Genomic DNA, 25,240 nt, shown 5'->3' with positions numbered 1-25,240 from the left:
CCACATACTGAACAAAAAAAGAAAGATTGTCAGCATGGACTCATAATGTAAACATAGCCACATGAAAGAGTATAGTAAAATTTATTGAACGAAGTTGGCAAAATACTCCGTTTACTTTGTAACATTGAAATTTCACTATATCGCAATTCGTCTCCTAGCACGCTAAGAAACTGCAAAAAACCACCATGGATCCCTCAGGGGGAAAGGCGGTTATTTGCAATGAAAGGGATCCTTTACTTCTGCCCTTTCTTCACCATCAACAACAGCCTTATGCACGCATTTCTCAAGTTACAAGCTCACAAGCTATGTAAGCACGTCAATCATACCAAGCACCTTGTGTGGGTGACAGGGGTGACATACCCGTATCGAGCAGGCCTGTGCAAACATCCAATAATTTCGGATATTCGGTCGAATATTAAAGTATTTGATATTCATTCAAAAAGCAAAGTATTTGATTCAAACCGAATATTTGGTATTTGAAATCTTGAAGTATGCGTCCCGAGCGAATACTAAGGTTTCTGGAACTCTTGCTCTGTACTCTGGGATCGCAACGCGGCACGTGTGCAACCAAAGCCCCGACTCCGCGCCATGTGCCTACGCTCCCACGTGTATGCCGCAGCCAATGTGTGCTTGCTCGCAGCAACAGAAGTGAGCAGGCGGAAGTGCCATGCCCAGATCTCTACCTGCCAGGTGTCTGCGGCCGCGGTTCAATTTTTTTCTCAGGTTCGTTGCCAGCCAGCAATGAAATACATGGTGTTCTATGAACGCAAAGTTATAAAAACTGGAATGCATCGTTACTTCGAGGACTTCTTTACATTGAAGTTAATTGCTTCGAGGCTTAACCGTAATTGGGGAGCCATTAATGTAACCATTTGTTACGCCATAAAGCAATGGATACAACAGTGTAGTACCCTCTTTCAACTTTGTGTCTTCCCTCATGCCAGTCATTTTACTGCGTTGATTACTGGAAAGTGAACCGTGGGATGCTCGACAGTCGTGTGTGATCATGCTCGAAATCTATACGCCACTCGCTAGGCATTTGTTACTCAATGCATCACACACTCTGCCTGTGAAGATTCCATCTTTATTTTTTGTCCTTTTATCAAGTCTTGCCTTCTACATTTCTATCTGTGCACCACCCTCGCAGAGAAACACTAGGAACCAACAGCACAAACAAAAAAATTAAGACAGAGGCACAAGTGGGGAACACAGGCCAAGCATAGACACACATCTGAGAAATACATTGCAGAGGCAGACACCTATACACAGGAACAACGTGGCGTTCAAGGCAAAAACGAAAATAAAGCGGAGAACGCACAGAGCTGGGCAGTGGAAAGTGCACGGTGCATAGAAAAATCAAAAACACAAACTCACGGAAGCTGACATGTAAGCCACCTTTTCGTTATTGTCTAAGAATTCATCTATCAATGCTTTAGCAAGACATCTCTAGCATTGATGGATAAGTCACCTTCCCAGAAGAAGCTGCAAGATGTCTTATATATCGGCTTTTGAGTGTCTGTGCTTTTATTTATAATTTTTTATATTTTTCCTGCATGACATGCATTGTACACTGGCAAGCCTAGCATGCATCTGTGTCTTTTAAGAAATTATCTCAGTGGTATGTAAAAGCTAGTCCCATGTTTCTCCCATCCACGCCTCCATCGTTCTTTAACGCTGCCGGTTCACCATGAGTTATTACAAGCTAGCCCGATTGTCCAATATACTCTCAAAGATGAATACCGTTTTGCAGCAACAGCACCAGTGTCCAGTAAGGTACTTCTACTACTCACCTGTCAAGAGCGGAGGAGAGGGTCTCATTTGGTTCGAACACGGTGGGCAGGATGGAGTGCGGGGTGATGATGAACAGCACCGGCATGAGAAACATGAGCAGGTTGAGCAGGAGCAGCCAGCGCAGGAACAGGAAGTACGACACCACCCCTGTGCCAAAGTGACCTGCGCACAGACATCATCGTCCCTGCCACCTCAGTCTCCAAGCAGAACACAAACACTGTAAATGAAGCCATGGGCAGGCGAAGAGCCTACCTAAGACCCAGGCGCCACATGCCACGGCATAAGTCGTCCGTCTACCCGTGGAGAAAACTTGTATCTAGAAGAGACGCTTCACAGCTTCTTGTCCAATACTGACCGCAGCGGTGGCCAAGTGGTTGAGCGTCCGCCTCGCATGCAGAAGGTGCGGGGTTCGATCCCCAGTACCGCCGAGTACACACCGGTGATACAATGGGTACAAGCTTTCCCCTGGTCAGGTGCTCGGCTTATTTGGGGTGAAATGCTTGGGAAATGGGTCTTTGACCCCACCTTGAGAAGTCTAAAATACCGTGTGCCCTGGCGCTCTTTGGTCTCAGATGCCCTTGCGCCATAAAAATCCATGATCATCACCATTCTCGTCCAATATCTTCATAACAAGGAACTGGGGAACAAATGGCGATTACAGCAGCCTGGAAAGCCCCTATTTCCTAATCTTGCATGACACATCAAGAGCACGGAGCTGTGTCATGAATGAAGACAGTTTTTTTTTGTTATTATTATTTAAAATGGTGCTACGGCATAGCATCTACCAGTTGTAATTGCAAAACACGATCTCGCCAGGGAACAGTTGAGAATAAGAGTTAATGAAGAATACATAAGCAATCTGCGATTCGATGATGACATTGCCTTACTAAGTCACTCAGGAGATGAACTGCAAAATGCGATCGATTACTTAGACAGGCAGAGTGGTACTGTGGGTTTAAAAGTTAATATGCAAAATACCAAAGTAATGTTCAAGAGTCTCGGAAGGGACCAGAAGTTAACAAGTGGTAGCAAGGTTCTAGAAGTGGTAAGGGAATACGTCTTCTTAGGGCAGGTAGTGACCACAGATCCGAATCACGACAGCGAAATAATTAGAACAAGATTGGGGTGGAGCGCATTTAGCAGGATCTCTCAGACCATGAATGGCAGTTTTTTAATATCCCTCAAGAGATGTATATAACTGCTGTATCTTACCGGTACTCACCTATGAGGTGGAAACATCGTGTTTAACGAAAAGCGAGCTAAGAAAATAAAAATGATAGCTGTAATGTTAAGAAATGGGAGGAGGGAAGAGTGGGTGACGGAACAAACGCCTGTTAATGACGTCCTAGTCGAAATCAAGAGGAAGAAATGGGCTTGGGCAGGTCATGTAAAGCGAAGGCTAGATAACCGCTGGTCTTTGAGGGTGACGGAGTGGATTCCAAGAGAAGGCAAGCGTAGCAGGGGGCAGCAGAAGGTTAGGTGGGCGGATGAGATTAAGAAGTTTGCTGGGATACGATGGCCGCAGCTGGCAAAGGACAGGGTTAATTGGAGAGACACGGGAGAGGCCTTTGCCTTTCAGTGGGTGTAGTCAGGCTAATGGTGATGACGAACACGCTGCTGTACTGCACTGTTGGTGGATTTGCATGAATTAATGCAGCAAATTCCAAGCAATGTAATCTAAGAAAACGCTGCTAAATAATGCAAACCCTTGATAGCACATTCAGTGGAATAAACCCCGTACACCGTTTTCTACAGAACCTGCGTTGACGAAAGATGAGCGAACAGACAAAGGCTCGCTTAGACAAAACAAAAATCTAAAACGCTACGAACACCTACCTTCAATGGTTTTGAGGGCACTTGACCACATTGTAAGCCATGTTGTAATATCTCGTCCAAGTTCTGAAGCTTTCTTCATGGCCTGCACAGCAAAATATTTGGCAGATTTCATTGGCAGCAGCAATATAAAAAAGGCACACTTCAGTTTAGTTTAACCAGGACAGTATAATCTATTTTTATTACTCCAATAAACCTGTTAAATTGCGCTCAAAAGACTGTTTCTTCGCAGCCAGCATCTCAGCAATGAAAAAAAAAAAAAAACCCGGAAAGTTAAAATAGGCCTTCGTAAGAAAATTAACAGGCAGCTGAGAATGCAAGAGAGAGAGGCGTTCAGGTAGAGAACACCTGCAATTCACTCTTCCTTCCCTGTTAAATACATACGCATATAAAAATTTTGACCTCTTTAGTTCGTCAAAAAAACCTTTGCGTGCTATGTACGTTGACATGTAGAATATGTTTATTCTCTTTCTTTGCTATCGATCTGTGTTTATCGAGTGCGAATGTTGATTCAATATTGTATAATGCTGTTTCACTTTATTTTGTAGTTTCATTATTGTATACCTGTTCACACGTTGACTAGTTGCCTTTGTTTTATAAGCCTTGCTGTCAAGTCGCTGCCAAGCAAAATGGGCTGCGGCTTTGTCAAGCTGTATCTTACAGCTTTTTCTGCGCCTCCACTGTCTCTACCTTTTCAGGGCAGAAATAAATTTGATTTGATTTTATTTGATTTAATTTGAAAATTAACACTGACATGCCCCTGCTATTCTTCAGAAGTGTCTCCACTAACTGGCATGGCATTCTTCTACTTGCACAGCATGCCCATGGTGAGCATAAATCAAGCATAAATATCATTATACAGCGTGTTCCATATTTGGCTGTCCAGGTTGTAAAAAATTCTGCTGGTCTATTTGGGCTCAAACACTGACCAGAGGGTAACTAACGATGATCCACATTTCTTATGATGAGTAATTCAACAACACAATTTCCCTGTATTTCCCGAAATCAGCAAAAAACTCCGGTCAGCTACAGCAGCTGCTCCATCCAGCGAACAATGAGGCAGCCAACGTCCCAGCTCAGGGCAGGGGTGAGCCTCGTAGTTCGCCAGATGGTGCAGCCTGTCAAATCAGCCGCTCCACTCGCCTCAACTGCAGTGCTCGGCAGATTATGTAAAATGCAAGCAAGTTCTGACGTTAAATAACTTATCAATAAAATTCTAAGGACAATTGCAATTCTCCCTAATGAGAAATCTCTGTCGGTGTCCCAGGGGGTGTCTCAAGGTCTGTAGACTCATTGTTTTGCTTTGCTGGGCCGTTGGCACGCCCGGCGACGACATTAGTTCGATAGTAGTATTAGTTGGTGACGACTACGATGTGCAATGCACAGCACGCGAGAATGTGTGTATTAGTATGATAGCAGTATTAGCTGCAGAAGACAACGATGTGCAATGCACAGTGCAAGAGTGCGTTGCAGTTTAACACGATGCATGATCGGCTGCGGCGATAGCATAGTGCTCTCGCGTAGTGGCCAGCAGAGCTGATCTATTCACAGCACCATGGGCTCGGATCCCAGTCGCGGCAATGTTTATTTTTATCTGTTTACGGCTTGGCTCGGTTACACAGACGATAGCGACAAGGCTCAACCCACAAACAGGTGCTTAAGAGCTGCACTCTGAAACTTTTAAACTTGGACTATCATCAGCTACCTAGTGGTCAGTGTTTGAGCCCAAATAGGCCAGTAGTTTGCGCAGGATAATTTTTTACAACCCGGACAGCTAAATATGGAACATGCAGTACAATGTATTGTCTGCACATACATTATGTAAATTTCAGCCTGAGCCCACACGACAAGTGCATAAAACAGCTGTGCCAAAAACTATGGACATTCTAAGTGAAACAAATCATAGAATAACTTGAAACCACAGCTACTATTCGACACCGACAGAGCACGTTCCACGCAAAATGCCACTGATAAAAATACCAGAACTTTCCCTCCAATTATACTGCTCATGGCATCATTACGCTAATTACATGTGGGTACATGTAAAAGAAAAAGAAGGTATGACCTGGCTCTACGTACTAGTTATTAATTTAAACAATAACAGCAATGACAGGTTGTCCCCATGAAAATACATTAGCGAATTTTTTTAAAATTCAGCCTTTATTTAGAACTATTCACATTCACAGCTTCTGCAGACAGCCATGTTAAATGCATTCTTTTCATGCATGCAGATCAAGTCACCTTGCAGTGCTGCGAGTGATATCATCTAAGCACTTTCCCATGTCACCTCACAGAGCGACAGGCAGACACTGCTGCGTTTTCTATAATGCATCTGACATTGCAATGCGATGAGAGAATAAACATCACGCAAGAAGAAAACTGCAGAGAGGCACAAACATTTAATGCAGAGATAAGTGATGCTGGACAAACAGAGGCAACAAGACTGGAAGACCTCAAACACGTTATGCAGATAACGATGACATTTGTTCAGATATCTTTACATGCCATTCCTCCTCCCCCCACATTCAATTTCTTTCTACTGCTGCTTGTTCAGAACGGGATTCAGATCAACAGTGAATGTTCCGCATTGTTCAGCTGAACAAAAATATGCAAGGGATGCCAGAGAACACACAAAATTCAACAGGATATTAGAAGATAAAGTAGTGGATCATCACACCTTGAAACTTTTCAGGTCCCAGGCATCAAACTTGTCTCCTTCATGAGCTGGTGATCTCTGCAGCTGGTTCCTATAAGCGAGTACAGTAGGCATCAAAACATAATGTTTGAGTTTGAACAACATAGCAAATTTGTCTGATATTACTAATTACCAATGGCATAATTAAGTATGCACACCAGATCTAAACTTTGCTACCCAGTGATGCTACCTGAATATGCTGCAACACCACTTAATTAAAGAAAATTAGAAAGTTCAAGGAGTGTTCACATGATGCAACAAGAGTTCCAGTGTCAGCTGTACGTACAAAAAAGGACCTGAAAAAAATCATGTGATAAGGAATATTTTCAAGGTTTCAGTTACAGGTTTAATTAACTGCAATAAAGGCAGTTCAACAGTTAGTCATGTGATCCATTTAAACTGGTCACGTAACCTCCCCATGTGATGACACCATTTCAAGAGGATGATGAACACGAGATCTCTGTGGGGGGTCTGACTATAACAGCTGATACTATAAAAAGAGCCACCAAATCATTTCACAGCAAGTAGCTCAACTCAACAAATGCCTAAAAAGTTCACGACACTGAGCATGCAGCAAGGAAATAACTACCATAAGTATGAGTGTTAACACAGAGGACTCTCACAGATCTGCACACTTTTCTGAAAGGGACGGGGAGGTTAATTCTGTCCGAAGCTCCGAGGTTTTCCATTATTGCACAAAACGATTCAAACTGAGGGCACTAAATATACATAATGAATAACCACAGTAAAGTGTTGACTAGGGATGGCTGGTATGTGACAGAGATGGTGAAACAGTGCAAAGTCAGGACAGAGAAAGAAGTGATATATCAAAAAAAGAAATGAACATCAAAGGGGGTAATAAGTGCATCAGTCATCCATCTATCCAGCTCTTGGATATATAAGTGGCATATCTTTCATAGTGGCTTGTTATGTTTTGGTATGGCGGGACTTAGTTTAGCTACCATGGAATGATACAGGTTAGAAAAAGCAAGAGTGATTGGTATTCTATTACTTGTCACCACACGGCTTCATTAACACTGAAGATATCGGCAATTAAAAATGATACTGCTCCTCTCCACCCTGAACACATGCATGCCGATACGGCAGAAAAAAATTAAGAAAACATGTCAGGATTGCAGCCCACAGCACCCCATCCCACCCACGTCACTCGGGCATGCCCAATGAGAAGGCTCGCCCAGATTGCCCACTTTACATCAGCAGGATAGGGGTGGCTAAGAATGTGCGGTGGGTAGTCACCGTAATCAGTTGCAAGCTGCTAAAAGCAGCAATTTTTAAAATTATTTGTAAATTACAGGCTCCACTCAAAAGCTTATAAATTTGACTCAAATACTCACAGATTTGTTGCTTTTAGAATATGACCATCAAAATCACTTCATGGTCTGTTTAAAAAGAATTAAAAATAAAGCGTCCCGACCCCTACCGCTTAAGTACGAAAGGCCTTCAAAGTGGCTTATGTCAGAACATGTGTTCCTAAATATTCATTTACTGTACAATCCTTTTCCATAGCTTTGCCGAAAGGCAATAAACATGGTTGACAGTTGGCGTCTGTGGGGGCCACTTCTTTCACTGGCCCTGTCTTCACACCGTCTCACTCTTACCATACATGATGAAGTCCTATGCATTTGATACTGCGGCAAACATCACAGTACAATACTCCAAAAGATGTGGCAGCAGGGTCAGTCCCGCACATACCTCCGGGCCCATCTAGTGCGCTTCACTCGTCCCTCATATTCCTCAAGAAATTCCTCCGTTTGTTCAACCTCTGCCCTCGCATCTGCCGTGGCTTCCTCCATCCCCATCTCTTCCGCTATCCTTCTTGCGTTCTTCATCGTCGCAAACTTCTGAGTTCCTTGAGTCATCAAGGATTCCGCTCGCTTCCGTGACCCTACACCCTGCTGCGAGTCACTTTCTGCACATCGCGGAATGTCGAGTAGGTCCCCGCTGGCTTCGCCACTTGGGGCAAATGTTGTCAGTGACAGTGGTGTTCGCCGTGGGGTGGTTGTTGAACTTTCCCGCATAATCGGTGGCCTCGTGGGCGTAAGCTTCGGCAGGTTCTTTCCGGCATGTTGTCGAGCAGAGCTCTGCACCGACTCGGAGGTGCCATTAAAGCAGTGCAACTCTCCCCCGTGATCTCCAGAAGTGTGCTCTCTTTCATATCCCCGGTTTGCATACCTTTCCAAGCAATGACGTGGCAGGCTGTTAACAGCATCTCTCTGTTCATCAACGGACATGTGATCCTCCGCTCTGCTGCTGCGTTCCTGCCGTGCACGTTGTTCATGAGACACACCTCCGTTCCAGCACCTTTGTGAGCTCTCCTGCCCATCAGAGTAGCGCTCTTGACAGTAACTGTCATCGTTTTCATAGGCAGCATTTCTGTACACATACTGCTCGTTTTCACAGCTGTCCACACACCTCCGCTGCTTTTCAGGAGAGGGCGACCTACGGCGTAGAGCCCTTTCATCAGGTGGCCTTCGTCTGATGTTTGAAGGTTCGTGGTCCCGCCTCATTTCTGGCCGACCGTCTCCTCGATAGTAATCTTCATAGTCTTCCTTTTCTCTGCCACTATGATTGTAGTTGTTGAACTTACGATAACGTAATTCGTGGTCCCGCCTCATCTCTGACAGACCGTCTCCTCGGTAGTAATCTTCATAGACTTCCTTTTCTCGGCCACTATGATTGTAGTCGCTGAACTTACGATAATGTAATGCATCGTAGTCCTCAATTGCATCGACACTGGGACGACCATTCTGATAGCACCCGAAGTTGTTTTCATCCTGTGTGTGCCTCTCATCCATTCTCTCCTTTCCACCCGAACTGCCTTCATAGGTGTCAAAGGCTTCAGCACACCTTCCACGCTCACTGCTTTTCGAGGTATAGCACCTATCATCTCTGGTGTAACCTGCACCAGAGTCTGCCCTTGTCAGCTGTCTCCTTCCATCGGCTGTGTAGCCTCTATCAGGACCATAATCGACGTCCTCACTTCTCAGATAGCCCTGACTGCGACCATGGTGATCAGGAAAATCAATGGGTTCATTGTAAAGGTCCCTGGGCTCACCTGCTATCAGGCCACGGTGGTTACTTCCACCTCCTCGCCACTCGTCATCGTGCAGCTTGCTATTGTAAGACTTACGCCCTATCACTGCACTCTGCCTCCAGTCCTCGTAGAAGTCACTGTCGTGGCTCTGCCTGAAGTCACTGTGACCAGTGTCCCAGGCACCATGGCGGTGATCTTCATAATCACCTCCGTGACCGCACTTTCTTTCATGAGGACGCTCCGCGTATCCACTGTTCCGTTGGTAGTCACTCTCTTGCGCATCCTTCTCATATGCACGACCATACACCTCACCCTTTGGCGCATACCCTTCTGTTTCCCTTGAGCTCTGCCATCCACTTCCGTGTTTGGGCCTCCGTGTTTCGTCGCGACATTCACGTTGCCTTCGCAAATCAGCATCGGCGTCTAAAGATGAATGGCTTCTATAATCCTGAGGATCTTCATGTCGGTGATCTTCATCATAATCCGGGTACTCGCTTCGTTGCGCATCGGGTCCATAGGGCCAAAGCCTTTCTCGGTTTCTCCTATCCATGACCAGCTGCCTGACAACCTCCTTCACCTAGTGCGATCGAGTTGTGACGGCAACTAAGAGTGCGTGCCATACGGCCTGCTCGAAATAACGCACACAGCTTATCAGCCAGTCGCTGATAACAGCACCTTCGTGAGCTCAAGCCTATGACCTGCTCTCCTCAACCGCGGAGCTGATAAGCATTCAGGGATAGCTTTGCACAAAGGGTATTTCACGCACTAAGTAAATGTTGGCTGGCACATCTCCCAGATCAAGAAAACACTAAAATCAGGGCAGGCCCAAAATCTATCAGCATGACGAGGCACCTATTTCAGTGAAGACTGGCACGCACTGCATTAAAATCTGAGAACAATGCTGAGCGAAATAGTTCACTTTTAATCCTTTTTAACAATGTTTTAAAACCAGTGACCAAAAAGAATAGAAGTTTGTGCGATAAGAACACAGCAGTATCATTGAAAACAATGCACTAATACACCTACATCATAATTACTATGAAAAACAGTGAAAACAAGATAAGACACACGCAAGGAAAAGAGGACAACACAAATACTGATCCGTATCTGTAGGTTTAAAGAAAAGGCGAAGGAATAAATACAAGCAACCATCGGAAACTGCATGCATCACGACCGCGTGGAGACAAGGTGAAACTGTAGAAAGTTACTAGTCAGGGGCAAAGGGTAGCCAGTTATCTAAGTAGCGGAATTCTTTGTCTAACAGGGCCACTGAAGGCTGACTGACAGATCAGTTAGCGTTTTTCCTAACGAAAAAGGCTTCCATCACCTCACGAATCACCTGGTCCTAATAACGAAACAAGATAGTGGTGCTCGCAAAGTGTGGCATGCATTTGCATTTTCGGCAGTGTACTGGAAGACGGTCAAGAGAGCCACTGCCTAGTAAATCTGCGTGCGCAAAAAGCCGCACGCTCACGCACCGGCCAGTCTGCCCGATGTACACGTTACCGCATGACAATGGTACCCTGTAAACTGTAAATGATTATCCACCAACTTGCCCAAAACTTCTTCTTTGCTACATCACAATTCTTTCCTTCTTTTCTTTAGTAAGACAGCATCAACTGTTAAGTTCAGATGATAAAGACGGCTAACATTTCAGTGATAAATATTACTGCAGTCTGTCACATTCCACTCCCCGACACCATCCTGAGAATGCACACAACCCCAGCTGTGCAAACATGCCCCGAGAGACCTTTCAAACCGTCCACACAATCTGGCAGCATGCAGAGTGCACAAGATAGCCTGCGGATTTCTGCAAACAGAAGGAACGGGAGATAAGGCACACACACTTCCTCTTTATCTGCTTTCCCAGCCTCAGCAGCAAAGTTCAATGCTAGTTCCTGATCCGTGCCCTTGAGATTACAGCCTTGGAGCCCAGGACCTTCCCCTGTGTATTAACATGCTAACAAACAAGATCTGTGGTTTCGGAGATGTGCGAACATGGCTCGACAGCCAGCTGAGCCTTGTCAGACTAAACAGATGACCCCTCCGGACTCGCAATAACACAATATGTATATTCCCAGCCTAAACCAGCCCTGTTATGGAAGCTGCCTGACTTCTGCATGATGACCTTTATTGCACAAAGCATGGCACATACACACATATATGAAAAAAGTTACAAATCAGGATGCGCAAATGTTCACTATTTGAAATGCAACTAGTGTGTCCCTTGTTAATGATATTCAAACATTCGATTGCTGATATTTTCGTATGTGGCAGTATCTAATGCCATATTTACCCGAATGCAACATGACCACAATTGTAACGCAAAGGGTGACTTAATGGGTGCGAAACAGGGAAAGAAAAAGCACACGAATGTTGGTGAGGGTCGCTTTTGCGGACATAAATATGAACAAACAGATTGTGAACACACAGTTTCATCATCAGTGCGTTGACAACCAACTGCCAAAGAATGACAAGTGTCTTCTCTATGGTGCTTCACTGGACATGCGTGTCACTTGTGTGTCACCTGTTGTGGATGTGCCCAGTGATGGCTTCTGCACGCAAACATTTCCTCAAGGAGGCGGGCTAGGAGTGGAACCACGAATTAAGGCGACTATGAAAAGCGGACAGTAGACAATCGGTGCGCTGACACACCTTGCGAGCTTTCCGAGCAGAACTGGTCTCCACTCCTTCCAAAATTTCTCCTTATTTCCCCGATCTCCCTTTCTAAACCTGTGCCTTGCAGCACACTTGGGAATCAAAAAAAAGCTTCCTGAAAAAATGGCTTTCTTGAGCCTTGTAAGGCCGCGCTTCATCAACGCGTACATTTCTTTATTCCCTTAGCTTGCGGTCACTGCGGGCCTCCGGTCTATGTGGAGAGCTCTCAGTGAAGCACCGAGCTCCCTCCCCCCTCCCCAAACGGTGGCAAAGGCGCAGGAGGCACTGGCTGCTTGACAGCACAGCTGTGACGGCCGAAGACACCTGGCCTTGTTAAGCGCACCAGGAAAGCATGCGAAGCGCACACAACGAGCACGCGGTGCCGCTTGGTCTTAGGCAGCATTCCCACTGCGGCAGAATGCGGACCACCTCGCATTCCGCGATGGGCCCCTTTTTTTCTTTCTTTCTTTTTTTGGTATTCTCGATGGCAATAAAGCGTCGCGGTTCTCCGCCGTCTGAAATTCCTGCGGCGAGCCAGTGGATCAGTGGTCTCGCCAATTAGCTGAAAAACAACTTTCCATCCTTCGAGAGGCCACGCGCGGGTGCGGCAGGGAAAGGGAAAGCATCAAGCACTAAGGCCGAGAACTCCCCTCGGGGAGAGGGTTTTCAAAATGTTTTCTGTATGTGTTTCTTTTTCTTTATAGCCAAGCCCTGGGCTCGAAGTTGGGTCCAACCTTCAGGGGCTGTGGCTACCTCCATTGGTTATCGAAGCTTAGGGCGGGCCTCGATATATGACCGCCCTAATTTCTTTGTTTGCAAAAGCTTTAAAATTGCATGTAAAATCATTGGAGAGCAGTCTTGTCTAGTTGAGCTAGAGGCTCCGTGCAGTGGCACATAAGTGTACAGACCTAGACTCTAACCTCGGGTCGATGAGTAAGGTCTTGTCTAGTTTCTCTGTGTAAGATCTTTTCTTTTAAGTTACAGTTTGACTGTCTGTGTGACTCAACTTGTAACGCGGTTTGCCCTTGTACATCCTGTAAATATATTTTCTCTTTGTCTCCATCATCTGGCATCAATCATCGCCTGCTCCTTCAACACCGTCGAATTCACGTTTGGAGAGGTCCTGTGCCCCTCCGAAGAAATGCAAAGAACCATCTTGAATTTACTAGCCTCGTCCACACATGAAGGCGAGGCTGCCTTCGAGCCTTAACAAATGGCAGCTGCTACCCCAATACTGTGCAAAGGTTTCACGCACTCCATCTTTCTCAAGAGAGCCACACAAAAGATTCTCAGATAAGACCAATACAAAGATAAGCTCAGCCCCATGCCATGCTGTCACCGCGTGAACCGTACGCTGAGGCCTCATCGTAAAAACGAAACTTCTCCTAGTCGCTCAATCGCACGGTGAGCCACGCATCTAGAACATCGGTGATCACTTTCAGCAGCATTTAAATGAGTCTCATCGTTGTTTTGCGTGCAGATCCATGGGAACATTTCACAGCAGCACGACTTTGGTGTTGCCAAAATGTGCAGTGGGTACCAACAGTGGGCAAAGCAGCAAGAGCCCCGTGAAACAGAAACACCTAACTTTCCGTGCAACACTGGCAGCGCTGTGGGCATTGAGGGTGTCTTCCGAATTTCGTCAAACGAAATTAAAGCCTTCATGTCTTCCTTTGTGCTTTCCTCGAGACGAAGCATAGAATTCACGCTCAGTGAACAAGTGCACCAGCTCCAGTGATGGACTTCTTCACTGCTCCACCACTGCTCCAATATGCAATGCATTGCTATGCCACCCAACTGAGTTTAAAATTTGATGCTCGGAGCTTCTAGTGGTCGATCTTTATGACTTTACAGCTCTTCATGCTTTTTTTTCTGTATCTCAAAGTTAGGGGGCCGAACTATACAACACTTCAACCATTATGCAAATACATACAATACAGTGTGCCATTGTCTCAGCACAATATTCGGTTATGATGCAAGGGATGACTTGCAAGAGATATGTGAGGGATGTAATGTGAGGAGACTCGCACTTTTGCATTGGCAGTCTTTTTTTTTTTTTTTTGCCCAAAGGTATCTCACTGTTCTGGTGCTAAAATGCATTTACCCCGTTTCCGTCTGCTTGAATCAGTGGCTCTTCCAGTGAGCCGAAACTGCGCGTTCATTATGTGCTGTTCACGGCCTATGCAGTGAAGCCTTCTTAGATGTCACATACTTTGCGTACTTGCGTGCTTTAATCACTCTCTACTATGCGCTCATTCATAATTATTGCATTATTGCATTATTATTGCATGAATTATTACATTACTATTATTACATTACTAAATTATAGCATTACTTCTTGGGGGCCAATATACTGTTCCCATTTATCGTCTCTTCAACTTGTTCAGAACCAAGCTGTCAGAATTCTAACATGGAATAAGCAGTATTTTCCTACATGCCCTTTGTATAATGAGCTTAACATACTCTATATTAATAATCTCATTAAATTCAATGTCGGTGTATTTGGTATTCGAGTAGTTAATGATCATTATCTTCTGCAATTCATACTCTTAAAGGGCATCACAAATTCAAATGCTACACGCTTCTCACATCGGCATAATTTTTTGCTTCCGAAAGCTCGCACTAACTTCTCAATTCATACAGTTGGATTTTCATTCATAAAATTTTGGAACTCAATGATACTAAAACAGCTCCATCTTTGTCATTTAAATGCCAACTTAATTTGTTTCTTTCCAACTGCTAGGCTCATTAATTTTTTGTTTTTTAACTGTTTTGTGTTTCCTCTACCGGTGATCTCTCTGGTGTCGTGTTTCAATATGTACTTTTATCTAATATGTCATAGTGTTTGGCTGATATGCTTTAACTTATTACTGTTTGCAGTTGCTACTGCTAAAAATTGTCATTAGTTCGTCCATTTTATTATAAGAGGTCCCATTACAGCATACTGCTCTGGTACCTCTTTCTGTATGATCAATCAGTGTATGTACGCATTTCTCGTGTATTTTAAGAAATAAAATAAACTAAACTAAACCACTCGGGATGTCTCTTCATTGCTACCACATCGCATCATGAAAGGGGCTGCGAAGGCCTTTACGATTTTGAGGCAGTTTCGCTTTTACATTCCCAACAGTGTGCTTGCAGTACAGCATTTAGCACTCTCCTGCCCATGCTTATTCCCATCCATAGCCCGCCATCGATGGTTTCAACTTTCCCACTTTCTAAGTGCTCCTGGACAGCTGGCGTCATCCAGTGGGTAGAAGAGGAACTATTCTTCCAGTTTCGCTTTTCTGTTTCATTTTTCTACCACCGGTGATATTTAAAGCACCTCTGGCATCACCTCCAGGGTCAGGTGATAAGCGCTCGTAGTTTCTATGATGGCGTCCATGGAAACAGCGCCTTTCTACCAATTCCTGACGCATCTACACGAAATTTTTTGAATGATGGCAACAGCAGTGACACAGAATACAACTTCAGACCCCACGGATCCTGTGGACCCCACGGTTCCCCATTGTTCCCCCTGGAGATGCACGTCAGGGTGTCCAGCACAAGCACCAGAGAATGGAGAAATACAGAAACTATAAAATGTGCTGTGAGGAAAGAGAAGTCAAGCAGAAAAAATTTTTTGCTGCTAGAAGAGTGTGGCTAATCTCCGTTTCACACCATCAAGGAAATGTTTTGCACGGTGGCACGATATTCACTAGGGTGAAGGTTTTCTTATGCATCTCCAGAATTTCTGTACATATAAAGATTTTGTTGAGCAGGAAATGTTGCACAGATGCCTCATGTATAAAATGTATTTTCTGAAATTTTTAAAGATTTGTTTTGTTTCAGGGAACAAAGATATTTTTATAGGTCTATTTTCCGTCCTGATAACAAATTTTTAATGCAAACTTTTTTTTCATATTCTCTTCAAAAGCATGTTGATTGAAACTAATACCATTGGAAAGAGAATTTCCTCCTCTAAAATTTGATACTGCACAATTTGGAATCAATCATGCTCTCTTGAAGGCAAAAAAATATTTACTACATTACCCAAAAACTACTAGTTTTCCCGCAGGCAGAGAAGTGTTAACAGAACTGCGAAAAACTGTCATTTGTCATTGCAATATAATATGTATTTCTAAAACATAAGACCATTGCGAAATTTTTACCAAATTCAGTTACCAAGATCTGAATGGTTTTTTTTGAAAATTTGGGGGAGGGGCCATTCAAATAACTTAGACATTTTTTCAAATCACTCAAAGTCCGAATCAACAAGGTTTTACCGTATAAAGACAAGAGATCTTAAAACAGCAAAACTACCACTGAAAAACGCTCACCACAAGGAGGGTTCTGTCATACTCAAGATACAGTCTACTAAGCATACAGTGAGCATCAAACGTAGGTTTCACGTATGCCTGCTGCGATATCACATAATTACAATGAAACGTAAGTTGCGGCTAGGTGGTGCATGCTATCCTTATGGTTGTTGTGCACTGTTGCAAGGAGATTAAAGCAGTTGTTTGTGTAGTGCTTGTCCCTGTCTCTTCTCTGTGGGCTGTCTTGTGCTTGCACTCATCTTTCACCTTAAGAACACATAAATGCAGCCCAGCTGTGGGCATGTTTCAATTGCAAAAAACATGGTGCCAAACAAAAGGCATATATCTGATCAAATGTCTCCACAGCCAAAAAAATCATGCAAAGTAATATTAAATATATTTTTGTCTTTATTTTTAAAGATGAAGGCATGCAAGCACGGAGATGCCAGATGAAGAACACAAAGAGTTTTTTAAAAAGCACAAGCACTGAAATGAAATAAAAGGCAATGATAGAGCACATGGTGACGGGCTATTGTGATCAGGCGCAATTACTGCAGAATTCAAAATGCCAAAGGCATGCCATCAGTCATTTGAATCAGTTATACTCCTAAAGATACATGTGGTATGAAAATAAAACTTTGTTCTTGTATGCAAGATAGTGCCAAGAACACAACAATGGAGGTCACAACAAAACAAAATATGAGACACAAGTGAAAAACTGGACCAGTTATTAAGCCAGCCTAGGCTACACCTACAGACTGGCATTCCCCCTCGAATCAGAAACCCGGCATGCTACTGGATATTTTCAAGCACACCCCACCTGGTAGCATCAATTTATACTCACAATCCTAGTGTACATAAGTAGACTGCTATGCCTCCCACGAGGTGTACTGTAATTTCATAGAAATTTCCTACTTTTGGTGTGTTCTTACCACAGCTATTCCGATGGGCCATGATAGTCACCTATTCCTTCTACATTTAAGCTCCGTTGCACCTCTTGCCAATGTAGGCAGTTCTTATTCCCCAAAAAAAATAGTTAAGCTTACCTAACATCATGAGGATTTGATATTCTTCAGCGAGCAGGAACGAAAACTATCCCCGTTTGTACAATCTGTGTTGTATGTGATATGCAGGGCATTATGGGGTAAAGTAAAATATAAACAAAACTGCTTCCTTGTTCACCAAGCAGTTAACTCCTGTACTCACCGGAAAAGCCGTCGCATGGCTAGTGGCACGGGGAGGCTCCGAATGGCAGCACGCATCTCTGCCTGCTCCTGATCGCTGAGTGGCTCGTCCTCCAGTCCAGAGTCAAACTGCAAGGAGACGACAGTTCTGTCCTCACTGCAATCACACGAGTCAGTGCATCATAGCACTCGCTTGGTAATCTTAGTGGGGTCTGCGCTGTCGTAATCAACTGTGCCTCTGGCAACAACGAAGCTATATGCATACTGTCAAAATAAATTTCTTCTAAGTTCAAGAACGTTCTCCAAGCAAGCGCAAGTGCTAACTGCAGTTTCAATTGTTCAGTTTAATCAACAGCAGACTGGACACTTTTTAATTAAAACATCTATTGTGCTCTTCTTTACAGAGAAATTTGATGAGATGGCACTAGAAAATGTCAAGCAAAGACATCCTGTATTGCAAGAACACAATAAAATAACAAAACAGTTGCATGTCACAGGATGATCCACTGCCAGTGAAGCACGTAAGATGCCTGACAATAAGAATTTTTCTTCAAGAAACAGCCGTTCTATTGATAAAATGCTTAAATAAGCAATCAGCCCTAGAACTCTGCATGAGACTTTGCAATGACCGCTTGCTCATAGGTTGGTAAAAAATTTGGTGAACTCAAAATTTCTCACGGGCGCTCTTCTACCACCTACCACTGAATCACATGTGCTGTAGCCTGGTGAACTCATGCTGAGTGCACGGTTCAGACAGAAGGAGCCAGGACGCCGACGATGGGAAGCGGATGACAACTGCCGGCGCACGACAAGAGCCTCTGGGTCCTCGATAGATGCCTGCACGGTACAAAATTATTTAAGGCTAAAAGTCACACATATGTTCAATTCTCACTGTAAGGTGTCTCCCACAAAAAAACTTTGGCATGCACGCACTTGAAGCCCGCAGCTGCAATACTGCACAACAAACACAATGCGTACACAGCATGCAGGTTCTACCAAAGCAGATTAATGCCCTAACTGCACAGACATGCAACAGTGGTAGAAGGCAGCACAATAAAACCTGTGTGCAAATTTGCCAGTGAAACAGCGCTACATGAATACTGAACGTAGAGGCTCCCAAGGTCGCAGGCCAATATATCCCCCCATAAGGCCCAGATTTCCATTACCTTAGGTAACACCTGTTCTAAACACAAGCAGAGAAACCAGCTCAGCAAGTTTTTTTATTTCCAGGCCTGAACGTTTATCACAAGAAAAGTGATGCTGCAGCATATGAGTGACGATGATGAAGTTTAATGGCACAATGGCAGCTTTGGTCAAACGGAGCCATGGAGCAAGGCATTTCAGTTACACATGGTGGGGTCAAAGACCCATTTCCAATCACTTCAACCAGCAGAAGCTGAACACCAAGCCAGGGGAAAACTTGTACCCATTACATCACCGGTGGGTACCCAGCGGCACTGGGAATCAAATACCCGTTCCTCTCGCATGCGAGGTGGATGCCGCGGTAAGTGGCACATGATGCATGTCGACAGGAAATAAACAACAGCATGACCAGGAAGGTCAACCCTGCCAGTATGTTTGTATCACCCTTGAAAGCTTAGATCATCGTACCCTGTTGCTTTTCATCTCCAACCATGCTACCAGTTTACCCCTGTCTTGAAAGTTTTTCCGCACTCTGTGATATCGCTTCACACATGTTTCACAGCACTTGAAAACACTACAGGCACTGACCTTACCCTGGCAGCATTGATAGCACCCAGGAATCCCACCAGTGATCATACTAGAAATAACGTCTCTGATTGCAGTAGTGATTGCACCAATGCCAGCATCAGGCCATGTGTGTTGTTGTTTTTTTTAGTTTCTTGGTCCTTGTCTTTCTTGTGCTGAGAAACATGCAAGAATGCATCGCAAATGACAGGACCGAAGAGCCATTCAGCCAAACCAAGCACTATACATCATACACCAAACAGAAACGCCCCAAAGTTCCAGCACTCACCCTCGACATGGCTGGCAAGGTAGCGGCAGCAATTCGTTCGGAGTACGCAGTGCTTCGGCGCCGTGATGGCAGCAGGGTGCAGACCGCGCGTGCCCAGTCACGGTGACCGCTCCAGTGCGAGAGTGTGTTGCAGAGCTCGCCGAGGTCAGTGTTGCTGCACCGCCGGCCAAGGGTGTACTGCCAGAGTCGCACCCGCTCCTCGCGCTCTGTGTCTGCACAGGACGAGAAAGGGGGTGGGGGGGGTGGGTACTTAGCTGCCGCTAATCAGGACCTTTAAAGACAGCTCTGGACATTCTTCACTTGCTTCCAAAATCTGGAGTTCAAATTACATGAAGTGCACTCACAATGTTTCAAACACTCAGACATACATTCCCTCTAATAAGGCTCTCAGTACTTCCTGTACATCTGCTCTGAGCTGTTGTTTTGAGATGAATGGCCAGTTGCCCTGCACTTGAACTCTTTTAGACGGAGACCTTCACTAACCCTTACTATGGAAAAAGACATCGTATATGGTTCCAAAATGTTATACATTCTGTTAAGGCTTCGTCAGGGAATGAAGGATTGAACTTTCCTTCCATTCAAGGCTTTAAGCTTTCATCAAACCTCTCGCTATGCACCGAAGATTTTATTACACAAAACTAGCAAGTGACCAATAGGCTACCTGTCAGTGCAATCTGAAAGAATCTGTCCAACATTCTCGAGCCCACAAGACCGAAATGACATGCTTATATCATTGCATCACATGCAATGGTTCGTGCATGCATTGAGCAAGTTACCATTCTGTAGAGTAATGAAGTTTCTTAAAATTATTACTGCACAATATCAATACATGTGCTTTAGTAATGTGTCTAACTCTCGGTTGCACAACATGCAACACTACAGCACCACATCTTGTGAGAGACCTGTCGATCACAGAAGAAAAATGCCATAATTTCACAAAAAGGTCAAGCAGTTTTACCGTTTTACCTGCGAAATGGCGCTGCCATCAGAAATTACATACAACTGCAAGATGTACAAACTAAACTGTTAACAGAGCTAGATCTACAAGTACACTGATGAGTAAAAACATGAAGGCACCTTCCAGCACTGGCCATGACCATGATTTCTTGCAGAAAGTGACTTGGTCATGTAACAAGGTACTAAAGAATGGTCAAAACATCATCACACTCTTACCAGCTGTTCTGATAACTCTCTCCTCAGCTTGCCATAACAAGCAGATATTTTATCTTAAAAAATTCCCTTTTCATGACAAAAGCTTTCTTCTGCTGTTAAAAGGAATCTACATAACCTTTTCTTTTCGGTTTTAAAGATATTGTACAAAGCAAACCTACTAATACACCAGAAACGTGTACTTAGCGGCAGACTGACCTGTGCAACAGCAGTAAGCCTTGTGTAAAGCCCCGCCGAAAACATCTGGCCGGGCTTCAAAAGAGCAATAGCTCTTCGAACAGTCCAACAGAGGGTTTTAGGCCAAAGTGAGCGACAACACAATGCAGGTTGGAAAAGAAACGCAATGAGAGCACATGCGGGCAAGCAATTCGGGGAGAAAAAAGCGTGTCGCTTCTGCTTCCAAGCAGGAACCCGCGTTTCTCTCGAACAACATGGAAAAGAATTTGTTTTACCTCGGCTCGCCTGACATGACAAAGGCTCGTGCATCACTCTCGAAAACTCAATGGCAGCCGGGAAAGAACGTATGGCGCTTGTGCTGAGCCAGGTGTGCACTCAGCAATCGGCTTAAAAGCATGGTGAAAATGAATTACCACTATTTAGAAAGTCACAACCCATACTAAGTGAGCAATTAATGAATTCCACATTGTGTACCTATAAATTAAGTTGACAAAAAAGAGAACATTTGAAAAAAAATAAATAGTGCACAAATGCTACATTTGAGTTTCCAAGCAAGAAAGTTAGGTCTGTGTCAACAGCCTGCCACAATTTCAAAAATGCCATTGAAAAAATCCACACCGGTTGGTTTAAATGTCATCATCCTTCACATGGGCTCCTACAATGCAGCTTGTGCATTAAACAGTGAGTTTGTTTGGACATTTTGCAGAAACAACATATTTCTCACAGAAAATACTTGGTTACACACCATGATGCTGCCTTTATCAATTAATAGTGTAGCAGTTGTAGTATTGGTAGTAACAGTAGTAGTGGTAGTAGTAGTAGTAGAAAATATTTATCGAAGCCACAAAGAAACAACGATAGTCTTTTCGTAACTTCTTGGCAGGGCTGGGAAAATCACGAAGCACAACTTGTGGGGCAAACTGGCTCATCATTATATAAATATGTCTTACTACTACTACTATTTAATAACAAACGATGAATTACAATGTCTAACCCAGTATATTCCGCGAGAAAAATGTTTTATTGCTTTAATTACAACGTCAAAAAGCGACAAATACAGTTCAAAGTGGCGATCTGTGCTGTCAGAGCTCTTATGAAGGCAGCTGATACCTAAATTTACCTCTCTACATTTTGATGTCAAGTGCTTTGGAATTTCGACCCGCTGTTAATTCTCGAAGTGTCCTTTCTCTTGAAAGATGCACTGCAACTTTTGCTCAACATTGTAAGTTTGCCGATTTATTTTATGGTTCGATCCTTGTACTAGAGTTTGTCAAATGCCTTAAACTAAAGATAAAATCGGTACGATTGTTGGGGCAGATCAGACAACCTGCCGACGCTAAAGCTGGCACTTCCAAGATATTTATTCCCGCATTACACTTTGCGAAGAATAAATCCAAACTTAGAACAGTTTCAGTTTTGACAGAAATATGTGAATTAATGTGGAAGGTGCACACTTGTCAGAAATTCCCCGCGCACAGAAACGTGCCACAATTTGCTAGCGTCAAATACTTGTCACGTTGCTCGTTTTTAAAGTTGGGACCATGCAACAGGTGCTAAGGCGTGAAGTACCGTGCAGTATATTAAAACTAAATTCTAAGTTCACCTGCGTGATAAATCGTAAACTGGGAGTGTTTCCTCACCTGAACTGTCGGAATCATCGCTGTCATCGCGTCCATGACGCTCTTCAAGATTGTTCGACATTTTTATGCCAAGGTTACCAAAGGTCCCGTAGCGCGAAAGTCCCTCATGTCCAAGTTAGGTCACCGACTTCTTACAGCCACATCGATGTCATCTCAGCGCATTATGTTCGTGGTTAACTTAAAACGTCAGGCAGTGCATGTCTGCCACCAAGAAAGCAGCACAAAACGATTTCCGATGGCTTCGTCGAACTTTCAGCGGATGGATGCGACGGCCGAAGCAGGCCGAAGTTTCACAACAAAAGTCACAGAGTTCTGAAGATGGCGGCCAATGACCCGGAAGCTCTCTTAAGCTAGAGCAACGACAACTTCCGATTGCCACGTTTCGAAACCATGATAAAAAAAAAATAAGACTGATAAGACAAGCGAAACGAGTGCTTATCTGGCATTATTTTGGAAAACATCCAATGTGTGCATTTGAGAGTGCGTGTGAATTTGTTTCGAACAAAGGAAAAATGCAACATCAGTCGCACCACGAGTCACACACACTGTGTACCCTGTGTACACTCACCTCGCCAGGGTAACCACATGCGCAACACACTGATATACTTTAATTTTCACCAAAACGCGGGAATAGACATATTATCTGTCCAGAACTTCTCGCTTCTGCTCTCCATCTCCTTCCTCACTGCCCGGCGGATCCTCCGCCGCGGGGCCTAAAACATCTCAACTGGGAGGACTGGGAGACCCCACTGAAGTCTGAGGACCCGGTCGTGCAGACCATATCCCACAGGGCTGCCGGTGGTATGGACCGCAAGAACATAAACTGCCGTGTTATGTAATTGCTTCTCGGTAGAAAATTCATTTTTTTGGGAGCGAAAGACACAGGAACTGTCTCAGTAATTTTAGTTTTGGTTTTGAACAAAGAAAAGGGTTTAGGTGCTAGCACTTCAACCGTGCTGTGAGTAGATAGAGGAGGGAATGAAAAAAAGAAGAGAGAAAGAGGTGCCCTAGTGGAGGGCCCCTGGATAATTTCAACCAAGGTGAAAATGCTGCCAGGTCAACTGGTTTAAGGAGCAATTCCCAGTTGATTGGTTCCCAATTGACTCCAACTGGAACTGAGCTGGGAATTGTTCTTTAAACCAGTTGAACCAGTTAGGATTTTCACCTGGCTGCGGGTCTTTGACGGGCATGTCTTATTTCGCCTCCATCGAAGCGCGGCTGCCGCGGCCGAGACTGATGAACGTCCGTTCTCGGGATCAGCAGCCGAGCGCCCGAACCATCGAGCCCGTGCGGGGAGCGAGTCGGCGGGCAGGGGGCGTACTCAAAGTGCGCGCAAATATCAGGCGTTCCTATACCTCTCTGATCTCAATCATTCAGATACGTGGATACACATCTGCATCGCAGTTCGCTGTTGTTTTCGTAGAAGATTCGGCCGGGGTACCTAATTAAAGCGGATTCCAAAAACCGCCACCGTTAGGATATCCGACGTTTATTCATTTCAGAAAGTGTTTATATTTCGCGGAAGAAATTCACTTGCTTTATGCACTTTTTTAAACGCCACCATACTCTTTCACAGAGATTTCATGCAGTATATACTGACTACACTGCTCACCGCGTGGCTACCGAAAACTCCCACAATTTTTTGTTCTCCTCAAGGGCAGATGAGGGAGAGAAAGCTGTATCGCACCCCGTACCTCACAGGCGCCTGTTTAATCAATCAGCAGCAATGACGCCGTTACCGTTGCTGTAGGCTTAGATATGACACGTGACTTCCGGCACACTTTTCGCGATGCATCTGGGATGCATGGAGCCTCTCCTCATATTTCCTTCATTCACGCATCAAAGGCTTAAAACAGCGAAATAATCGAAAGAGACTTCTATAATTCCGCATTTCTTCACCCCAGCCCCTTCGTCTTCAATTTTCTTTTAATCCTCTGAGATGTTGTCTCGTGTATATAAGATCATGATGTAAGTACATGGCTGCAAAAGTTTACGCAGATTGTGAGTGCAGGGGGAAAAAAAGTTATTTCAGCGCAGTTATGCATCAGTATTGTGAAAGCTTTACAAGCATGAGGGGGCGTGTGCGAGGGAACCAGTGAATTTGTTCCTGAGTAGATGCGTCCCTTAAGATTTTGCTGTATGCGTACTCTCACATCCGGCGCGCACAAATAAAATGTATGAGACTAACAGCGGATATTCGAAACCCATCGACTGCAGTGAGTGCCTCACCTCATGTGCACCCGAGGTGCACCAAGCCTGCGGTCCGATCGCGGTCGGCTCGTAAATCCCAGGGAAAGTCCCGCAGTGCCGACGACGAGCAGACGGACCAGCGCAGTCGGCACCGTCTGCGACCTGTGTCTCGTGCGCGGGGCCAGGCCTGACCGACCGCGTTCTAGCTCCACGCCGCCCGAATTGGCACGCGACGTCACGCTGACGGGTCGGGGAAAGGAACCGTGACAGACAGAGAAAAAAAGAAAAGGAAAGAAAAAAACTGAGCCAGTCTTGTCAAGGCTGCAGCGTGCGGAGTCTTGGCCCGCGTCCCGGAATTCGTGCGGGGATGGCACATTAATTATAGAGGTGGCAGCGGTTGACCCCGCGACAGACGCATGCGTTTGGCAGTGGCGATCAGCTAACTATCTGCCGCTTCTGCATCCAAGGGAAGGCGGAAATTGATAGTTTTTCTCCTGATCAAAGGGGTTGAAGAAGCGCTCACATGAAGCGACACAAATTTCAACGCTGTGTG

At 44.7% G+C, this 25,240-nt stretch overlaps 1 protein-coding gene across 4 annotated transcripts in view; it reads right to left on the bottom strand.

Moving 5' to 3' along the window:
- The window catches only part of LOC144101114 (transmembrane channel-like protein 7), a 48,620-nt gene extending 23,702 nt beyond the window's left edge, over window positions 1-24,918 (bottom strand). Inside the window, exons 1-7 of one of the 4 annotated variants that reach the window (XM_077634147.1) lie at window positions 24,727-24,918; window positions 19,511-19,722; window positions 18,214-18,351; window positions 17,537-17,643; window positions 6,302-6,371; window positions 3,628-3,709; window positions 1,791-1,953 (exon numbers count right to left, since the gene is read on the bottom strand). In XM_077634147.1, the coding sequence (XP_077490273.1) occupies window positions 1,791-1,953; window positions 3,628-3,709; window positions 6,302-6,371; window positions 17,537-17,643; window positions 18,214-18,351; window positions 19,511-19,519 (569 nt within the window). In that variant the 5' untranslated portion in view covers window positions 19,520-19,722; window positions 24,727-24,918. Of the gene's footprint in view, window positions 1-1,790; window positions 1,954-3,627; window positions 3,710-6,301; window positions 6,372-8,032; window positions 9,980-17,536; window positions 17,644-18,213; window positions 18,352-19,510; window positions 19,723-20,878; window positions 21,112-22,497; window positions 22,828-24,726 lie in introns of those variants that run through there. The other 3 variants (XM_077634146.1, XM_077634148.1, XM_077634145.1) reach the window with 3 other exon arrangements.
- Between the last annotated feature and the right edge of the window lie 322 nt (window positions 24,919-25,240).

Source organism: Amblyomma americanum, chromosome 8 (genome assembly GCF_052857255.1).
Source record: "Amblyomma americanum isolate KBUSLIRL-KWMA chromosome 8, ASM5285725v1, whole genome shotgun sequence".
NCBI lineage: Eukaryota > Metazoa > Arthropoda > Arachnida > Ixodida > Ixodidae > Amblyomma > Amblyomma americanum.
The sequence above is the reverse complement of the archived record's forward strand: the minus strand, read 5'-3'. Positions and strand labels throughout refer to the sequence as shown.